General features: G+C 30.0%; 1 protein-coding gene across 1 annotated transcript; it reads left to right on the top strand.

The window, feature by feature from the left end:
• Positions 1-8,097: 8,097 nt before the first annotated feature.
• Positions 8,098-9,923, top strand: LOC116104885 (GRAS family protein RAM1-like). Its single transcript, XM_031391325.1, has one exon. It carries the CDS (start codon positions 8,395-8,397, stop codon positions 9,793-9,795), a length of 1,401 nt encoding a protein of 466 aa, XP_031247185.1. The 5' UTR covers positions 8,098-8,394; the 3' UTR covers positions 9,796-9,923.
• Positions 9,924-10,192: the final 269 nt, after the last annotated feature.

Raw genomic sequence — 10,192 nt, 5'->3', positions numbered from 1 at the left:
TCGCATCTATTTATAGAACAGAGTTTATATATTTAATTTGTATCATCACATGCATTGTAGTATATAACTATAAACCATAAAATTAGTAACTTCCTATTATAATTAGTGGGTTACGTGTCTTCAAAATTCTCCAATAATTATTTAAAACTCTATAAATACCAAATTTACACGCACTCTCATTCAAACGATTTGAAACATCAATAATATTACAATTATTTTGATTCTTCAACATATTTTAGGGTGACTATACCAATAAAGCAATCAACGTGGAACAACAAACAAACTCGTGAACCCTTTAATCTTATAAGTAGACCCAAATTATTTCATCTTCAACATCAACATGATTAACCAAAACATCTCATTTTACCAAGTCAATGGTCATCCATTTAGTTGTCATATTCGAAAATTTTGATTTTTCTTTTGAGTTTCACGTACTAGTCCTTAATTTCAAGGTTGATAACAACACTTTTGAAAAGATTACAATTAAATGTAATTTTTAGGAACATTATAAAGACTTTAGGATTTAATTAATTAATTAAATATAGAAAAACTTTGGAAAGTGATATATCATATAAAATAAGCCTAAAGTACTTGGCGGGCGGCAATAATATACCCCTTAGTTGTAGACAAAATAGGCATGAAGCATACGAAAGAAGGACTCATACTCAACACCATGTCTCACAAAAACTATGAATCTGCCGTTGCAATTTGGTTAAGGACAAATGTATTTGGTGAGAAATTGACCTTTTTATTATAAGGAATCAAACCACTCTAAGACAAAATTAACATCAATTAAGCTAGCTTTTAATTAATTAATTAATCCCAAATCAGGTGGGCAGAATAGAAGTTTCTTAACGATCATATTATCTTCTTTCTTTTTGGGAAAATTATAATCGATCCCTTGTTCTAATTGCAAGAATATTCAACTATTGATAGCAAGATGAAACAAAGGAAAAGCCAAATGGGTATCACATTGTAATCTAAGCCTTTATCCCTTTATAGCCTTTCTGTCTTCTATAGATTTATATTTATATGGTAAGTATAATATGGTTGTACTTGTATTGTACAATGTTATTTTTCTTTTAAATAGTTGGTGATGAATAATATGTTTAGCTGATGCTTGCGGCATTTATTGTAAATACAGTAGAAATACTTCGTATATTGTCATATTGATGGGACTAAACTAATTTTATTATTATGAAAATGTTATAACTTAGTATATGTGTAGTTACAAAAATAATTGTTTTAATTTCTTATTTTATAAATTATATTTTAATAGTATTAGGATTTCAACTCATGTTTTAATAGTATTAAGATTTTATGAATTCAATATTTCAGTAGTATTATGATTCAAGTTACAAATGAAGTGGATGAGGAGAATCAAAGAATCATTATAGAATTGAGTGATTAGATTTGACAACTTCACTATACTCATCGAATGGATATTAATGTCTTCATCAATCATCCAAATAAGCAACAAGTCATGTATGTTTTAACTGAATAAAAAATCATTATTACAATTAGATAAGAAGAGGAAATAGATAATCATGAGGATGATAGTATGAAAATACAAAAAGTTTCGTGCCAAGAAACTCTTAATATGCTTGAGAAGCTAGACATATTTTGACTTCAACAAGAGGTGTCCATGCTGGCGAGTTTTTACTTACCCGCGAGTATAAATCATTGTCTTAAACAACTTTAGATAAATATTTTATTTCATCTTAAACTTTTAATGTAACATAACGTATATTTTTTTGTATTATACAAATAATTATTACTATGTAGATATAAGTTTTTTAAGACAGGTATTAGAAAATTTTTAACTTATTATAATGTAGATTTTATTCTTATTTATAAGTGACCCAAGTTGGGACCATATTTTTTTATGACTACATAAAAATTATTCCCATACAGAGCATCACTATAAAGAGATTCTATTGTACTTATAAAATTGAGATATTAATTTTGAATATTAACTTATGTGGTATTTGATTGAGAGAATATTTGATTTAGCGATATCATATTAATTATATAATAATGAGATAAGTGTTATATAAATAAATAAGTTTACAAGTGTAGTATTATCAATATATGAAATTAGAAAGAGATATATCTTTGATGTATTCGAATTTTAAAAGAAATTTATGATGATTGTCAAAATTTTGAAGGAATTTTATGGTAAAATTCAAAACTAGTGAAACTAATATTATCTAGATTAACCCTGGAGAGTCAATCTTTTAGTTCACTTCTATGTTTGTAATACCGTGATGCAATACCATAGACTTTGTTGGTAGTAAAAGGTGAAATTTTTTATACAAATTGATGTGATATTGTTAGGGCCAAAAATCGTCATTGGCCCAAATAAGAGAACAGGACCACTAGTGAGGAAGAGACCAAGCCCAATCACAAAGAGATCCAAGCCAGACTAGTCCCATTCGATACGAGATATAGCCTGCCCAAACCATCTGGGCACGGGCTTCCTAGTTCCAGCCCACGGCCTCCACTGATCACTTTCCTGTTCCTGATCAATCTCCCATTCGAAGTCACTTTCCTGTTCCTGATCACTTTCCTACTAAAAGTGACTTTCCTGTTCAGATCACCTTCCTATTCGGACGATGGTAAGACAACTCACCACCACCCTAACTCTTCTAAGGTTTGTATCAGAGTCACACTAGGACTCCTACTCCCACTAGGATTGGGAGACCAGACAGTCACTATATAAACAGAGGCCAGCCCTCTCACAAGGGACATCGACATTACACCTTCACACTCGAAGCTCTGACTCGAGAGCTTCATATCACTGTCGTAGTCATAGTCCCCGACTAGACTTTCGGTAACCTCTCTATTCCCTAGCTCTCACTATAATAGCCTCTTTCAACCTTGCTAACTTGAGTGTCGGACTGCCTACGGCAAACACCATCCCAGTGTTTTCCGTTCGCTTTACCCGTTTGTTTCTCTACATGTGCAGGTGCAGCGGATCGCTAGTGGTCTCAACCTCACGGGATCAGACCTCCCTTCCGTACAGGTAGATTTTTACGTCTACAGATATAAAATGAATAAATGAATTTAAACAAAATTTAAATCAATAGATGTTCAATTAATATAGATGAATGATGTGACAATAAAAGATTATGTCGCATCTATTTATAGAACAGAGTTTATATATTTAATTTGTATACATCACATGCATTGTAGGTATAATAACTAGCCATAAAATTAAGTAACTTCCTATTATAATTAGTGGGTTACGTGTCTTCAAAATTCTCCAATAATTATTTAAAACTCTATAAATACCAAATTTACACGCACTCTCATTCAAACGATTTGAAACATCAATAATATTACAATTATTTTGATTCTTCAACATATTTTAGGGTGACTATACCAATAAAGCAATCAACGTGGAACAACAAACAAACTTGTGAACCCTTTAGTCTCATAAGTAGACCCAAATTATTTCATCATCAACATCACCATGATTAACCTAAACATCTTATTTTACCAAGTCAATGGTCATCCATTTAGTCGTCATATTCGAAAATTTTGATTAGTCTTTTGAGTTTCACGTACTAGTCCTTAATTTCAAGGTTGATAACAACACTTTTGAAAAGATTACAATTAAATGTATTTTTTAGGACATTATAAAGACTTTGGATTTAATTAATAATTAATATAGAAAATTTGGAAAGTGATATATCATATAAAATAAGCCTAAAGTACTTGGCGGGCGGCAATAATATACCCTTAGTTGTAGACAAATATTGAAGCATACGAAAGAAGACTCATACTCAACACCATATCTCACAAAAATTAATCTGCCGTTGCAATTTGGTTAAGGACAAATGTATTTGGTGAGAAATTGACCTTTTTATTATAAGGAATCAAACCATCTAGACAAAATTAACATCAATAAGCTAGCTTTTAATTAATTAATTAATTCCCAAATCAGGTGGGCAGATAGAATTTTCTTACCGATCATATTATCTTCTTTCTTTTTGGGAAAATTATAATCGATCCCTTGTTCTAATTGCAAGATATTCAACTATTGATAGCAAGATGAAACAAAGGAAAGCCAAATGGGTATCACATTGTAATCTAAGCCTTTATCCCTTTATAGCCTTTGTCTTATAATATTGGTTATATACTTGTATTGTACAATTTATTTTCTTTTAAATAGTTGGTGATGATAATATGTTAGCTGATGCTTGCGGCATTTATTGTAAATACAGTAGAAATACTCCTATATGTCATATTGATGGACTAAACTAATTTTATTATTATGAAATGTTATAATTTAGTATATGTTAGTTACAAAAATATTGTTTTATTTTTTTAATAATTTATATTTTAATAGTATAGGATTTCAACTCATGTTTTAATATATTAGATTTTATGAATTCAATATTTGTAGTATTGATTAAGTTACAAATGAGTGGATGAGGAGAATCAAAAATCATTACGAATTGAGTGATGATTTGACAACTTCACTATACTCATCGAATGGATATTAATGTCTCATAATATCAAATAAGCAACAAGTCATGTATGTTTTAACTGAAAAAATCATTATCAATAATAAGAAGAGGAAAAGATAATCATGAGGATGATAGTATGGAAATACAAAAGTTTCATGTCAAGAAACTCTTATATGCTTGAGAGATAGAAATTTTTGACTTCAAAAGAGTGTCTGCGGCGAGTTTTACTTTACCCCACGTATAAATCATTGTCTTAACAACTTTAAAATATTTTATTTCATCTTAAACTTTTAATGTAAATAACGTATATTTTTTTGTATTATACAAATATTATTACATGTAGATATAATTTTTTTAAACAGGTTTAGAAAATTTTTTAACTTATTATAATGTGATTTTATTCTTATTTATAATGGCCCAAGTTGGGACCATATTTTTTTATACTACTAAAAATTATTCCCATACAAGCATCACTATAAAGAGATTCTATTGTACTTATAAAATTGAGATATTAATTTTGAATATTAACTTATGTGGTATTTGATTGAAGAATATTTGATTTAGCGATATCATATAATTATATATAATATATGAGATAGTGTTATATAATAAATAAGTTTACAAGTGTAGTATTATCAATGAAATTGAAAGAGATATATCTTTGATGTATTCGATTTTAAAGAAATTTTGATGATTGTCAAAATTTTGAAGGAATTTTATGGTAAAATTCAAACTGTGAAACTAATATTATCTAGATTAACCCTGCGAGTCATAAACGTGTCCAACAAACCTTGGGGAATCAATAAACGTAGTCAATGATGTTAATAAAAGGTGAATTGATTGATTAAAGTGTTAAAACATCTTTAACGGGTTCTTATTTCGCAGAGCATCTTTTTAATAAGTAAAGAATATTTTCATTAATTTTAAAATATAAAAAACATAATTTTTATTCAAATCCAATAGACTCTTTAAAATTATGAAGATACTCTTATTTTTAAGAAAAAAACTTAATAGGAAGAGAATTAATAAATGAAATACATAGAACTTGTATTTATTAATTAAAATTAGGATAGCGAGGTGAAATTTGACTCTCTAAATGTGGAAAGTTAAACTCACTCTCTAATTTATATTTAAAGATAAAGAGTTAGACTCTTGTTTTATGGATAAATTCTTTATAATAAAGAGTTTGGGTAATAAAAGAGTCATTTGAAGATGCTCTTAAAAAATCATGACAAAAATTATCTTATCCTCATCCAATAATCTAAATAAAATACAAAGATAATCATAATTATATTTCAAATTGAAACGTAGTGATGAGGGAATCCAACTAATCTTTGACTTTCTGGTCTACCAACATTAAACCATACCTTCTATAAATCTTTCAATGCTTTGAACAATTCTCAACCAATTTAGAATTCAACGTGATGCCTCAATTATGATGTTATGAATGTTGAAAATTAGTGATATCATGCACCAAAAAGTCTACAAAATGAGAGAACTTGTTCCATTAGAATGCATATAATTAATTAATTAATTAAACTAGTGTTCAAATGAAGCAACTTAATTACTAAAGTGAGAAACACACAATTATATATTCATAACAAGAGGTTAGAATGTCATCTTCAAGATAATTCTAATAAATAGTTAATCATAAAAACTCTTCTCAATTTGATTCTGATCTTCCTTTCCAATATGTATGACAAACGTTCAACAACAAATCAATTTTCTTGTCTTTGTAGAAATCGTCTTAAATATTTATAAGAACATATTTTACAAAATTCAATTAGATTCATGACATTTATATACATGATATAATAATAAATTTATATAGCGAGATCTAACATTCGTAACATCGAATAAAATTTTGTAAACTTAAACAAATTAATATTATAAAAAAAAAAAAAAAAAAAAAAATAGTAACACTCGGATAGTAGATCATAGGACTTTATATATATACAAATCAACATCAAATTTGAACCTATGTTCAATTTTAAGGATACATGTTTCAATATTGTCGGTTTACTTCATGTTCATTATTATCAAAAAAAATTTTTTAAACATGGATTTTTCGAGGATAATACTACAACTAGATTGAATTTTTTTTTTTTTTTTTGCCACATAGTATAGTTTAGTATCCCTAGATTTAGCATTTAGAAAACCAAGGCCTAAATGTTGGATGAATATTTGGCTTCAGCTAGGCAATTAGGTTTCATCGCGACGGATTTAACGGATCATGTTCGTTAATAATCTTTCACAAATATTATTATTAATTGTTGTAATGTTTGATTATATTTTATTAATGGCATTGGATATCCAAGAAGTTGCCATATGTCAAGCTCAAATGCAAGGGGCAGCATCACCTTAGTCCCTAGTAGTTCATGAGAAGTTGGATCAAATTCTTCTTTAAGAACAATTCAAACATCAATTCCAATGTAAAAACTTATCTCCTTGATTATTCCATCGGCAACTTGTGTTTCCAATTTAACACATTGCATTATATTTTGTATGTTGCACTGAATAGAGCCAAATGCTAGAAGCCACATTATGAAACCAAGAAGAATAAAGACTAAAGTATTTTAAAGAATTGAATTGAATTTTATATCAATATCAAACCAAGTTGGAAGAATATATACTCTTGAATTTATATAACAAAGTTGTTAGCCGTTTGAATTAGTTTAATCAAACATATAAATTAAAAACATGTTGATTGGGAGTGTAATATTCGGAGATACCAAATGATACAACATTATTACCGCTCTACTATACTAATGGATTGATCTCTATTGTATAAATACTTTCTTATCGATTTCCTAGATTTATATGTTGCAATAATATATTTCTGGATTGTTGAGATATATTTTTCTTTGAATTGAAATCACAATGTGAACCGAATCTAGAATCAGCTACTCACTAGAAAGTAGTGCAGGAATTATTGCTAATTGTCAGTATATCAATTAAATTTTACATACACAATATTGTATACTCATCACTGTAAGAATTATAGATTATTACGATGAAAAGAAAGTGTAAATATAGACCATAATAACATTGCAAAACATATATAACAATGAGAAAAATGATTTATTACGATGTTTATATTTACGATAGAAAAAAGTTATTTAAAAGTCACAATACTACTGCAAATCAATGTCTTGATGTTGCATTTGATTAATTTTTCACTCATTAATCCTTACAATTAATTTTCATATATTAAATTATAACACAACTGATATGATATTACTGTGTTATCATAGGTTTTCTTTATGTTAGCATGATATAGAGCAATAATATAGTGTTCGTATATAATCTACGTGTATAATTACCCATATGTATGTTAAATTAAATTTCTTAATGATCAAGCTTAATTAAGTTTTATCTTATTATTATTAGTTTCTTGAATTACTAAGAATAGTAAGTGTTACTCATTGAATATAAGCAAAATCCTGTTGACAAATTTGTTTGGCCACTCGATCACTTTCAATTTATTAGGCAGGAAATTTTAAAGACAAAAAGCATTGTACAAAATTTCAGCATCTAGAAAGAGAATAAAGACAAAGTCGCATATAGGACGGTAGGTTGGATTCCCCATTTTTCCCTGCTGTTTCTTGTCCCCTTCAATTGGCCTCTTTCAACTCTTCCGAAATACCAAAGCAACCAAATCAATTCATCCATAAAATAATTTCATACTTCGTTTCATATATTAAATTAATCTTCACCATGTTTTCTTGATATTTGACACTGATTCTTGAATAATAAAAAGATACCCTTGTAGCCTTAATTTCCTTCTTCAATATGCTTTGTTTCTATTCCCATGTAATGACACAAAGGAATTTTTTGAGTTATTCTTCCATGTCACATTCAATTCTTCCATAAAATCTCAAATTTGATATCTATCTTTAGTTATCTACATTTTGCTCTTATGTCTCTCATGGAAGATACTGATGATGAGTTCTTGAGTCTCAGCCTTGCTATTGTGGAAGATAATTCCTGCGCCGCTACCGACAGGAGGCGAAAGAGGAAGAGGAGGGCTAGTTTTGATCATCTTTTGAGTAACGCATATGATCATGAAGGTTATTGTGAAGGGAAGGTCTTTAGTCTTCTTCAAATGAGGGAACAAATGTTAAAGTTAGACCATAAAAGAAAAGGAGTTGTTGAGGAAGACGGAAAAGGGCTTCAATTGATTCATTTGCTACTGATTACTGCCACGGCGGTTGACGAAAACAATCTCGATTTGGCCTTGGAGAATCTATCCGAGCTCTATCAAAGTGTGTCGTTAACCGGAGACTCGGTGCAAAGAGTTGTTGCTTATTTCGCCGATGGCTTGGCAGCGAGGCTTCTCACTAGAAAATCTCCTTTCTATGATATGATCATGAAAGAACCAACTAATGAAGAAATGTTTCTCGCTTTCACCGATCTTTATCGCGCCTCTCCCTACTTTCAGTTCGCGCATTTCACTGCGAACCAGGCAATAATCGAGGCATTTGAGAAGGAAGAAGAGAACAACAACCGTGCATTACATGTAATTGATTTTGATGTGTCCTATGGTTTCCAGTGGCCTTCTCTCATTCAATCACTCTCCGAAAAGGCAACGAATACTAATCGAATATCGCTTCGAATCACTGGATTCGGAACAAGCATCGAAGAACTGCAAGAAACCGAAACTCGACTAGCGAGCTTCGCGAAGGGGTTTAGGAATCTTGTGTTTGAGTTTCAAGGATTGCTGAGAGGATCCAAGCTGATTAACCTGAGGAAAAAGAAAAATGAAACAGTTGCTGTGAATTTAGTCTTTCATTTAAACACTTTGAACAATTTTTTGAAAATATCTGACACACTGAAATCAGTTCATTCACTTAAGCCCTCAATTGTGATCTTAGTGGAACAAGAAGGGAGCAGGAGTCCAAGAAATTTCCTGTCAAGATTCATGGAGTCTCTGCACTATTTCGCCGCGATGTTCGATTCTTTAGACGATTGTCTTCCACAGGAGAGCACGGAGAGGTTAAGCATTGAGAAGAACAATCTAGGAAAAGAGATCAAAAGCATGCTCAATTGTGATCACATGGAGAATTCAAACCATCCAAGATATGAGAGGATGGAGACATGGAAGTTAAGGATGGAGAACCATGGATTTGAGGGGATGAAAATAAGTTCAAAGGCTTTGATTCAAGCGAAGCTTCTTTTGAAGATTAGAACCCACCATTGCCCTCAATTTGATGGAGAAAATAGTGGGTTTAAAGTGTTTGAAAGAGACGAAGGAAGAGCGATTTCTTTAGGGTGGCAAGATAGATATTTGCTTACAGTTTCTGCATGGCATTGTGTATGAATATAGTTTTAATCTTTCTAACACATTCATATATATGTGACTTTATCAAATAATATTAGGGATTTGGGATGCACCAAATTGTTATTCGTGCTAATTGAAGTTGCTCTATTTCATCTTCTTGTATTGGTTAGGGGTTTTCCTTTCGTTTTGCTCTAATTGTATATTTATTTTTTTGTTAATTTATTTGTTTGAAACCTTACCTTATCTTATCTTATCTATCTTGACTAATATATTCATTACGTTAATATTGTCGTATCATATATATGTGCTACAAATGTACCTTAAAATGCCGCGCGTACATTCGTGTGGGGAATCTAAGGTCATGTTATTAAGCTCACTAGAATTGACTCTAATACCATTTATAATGATTTGCTCTCACATAAATAATATTGTTAGT

Source organism: Pistacia vera, unplaced genomic scaffold (assembly GCF_008641045.1).
Source record: "Pistacia vera cultivar Batoury unplaced genomic scaffold, PisVer_v2 Contig487, whole genome shotgun sequence".
Classification (NCBI taxonomy): Eukaryota; Viridiplantae; Streptophyta; class Magnoliopsida; order Sapindales; family Anacardiaceae; genus Pistacia; species Pistacia vera.
This window is presented reverse-complemented; position numbering and strand designations above follow the sequence as displayed.

What these genes read in the sequence shown, in the direction of transcription:
- LOC116104885 (XM_031391325.1), top strand. Translation starts at nt 8,395, where the DNA reads ATGTCTCTCATGGAAGATACTGATGATGAGTTCTTGAGTCTCAGCCTT.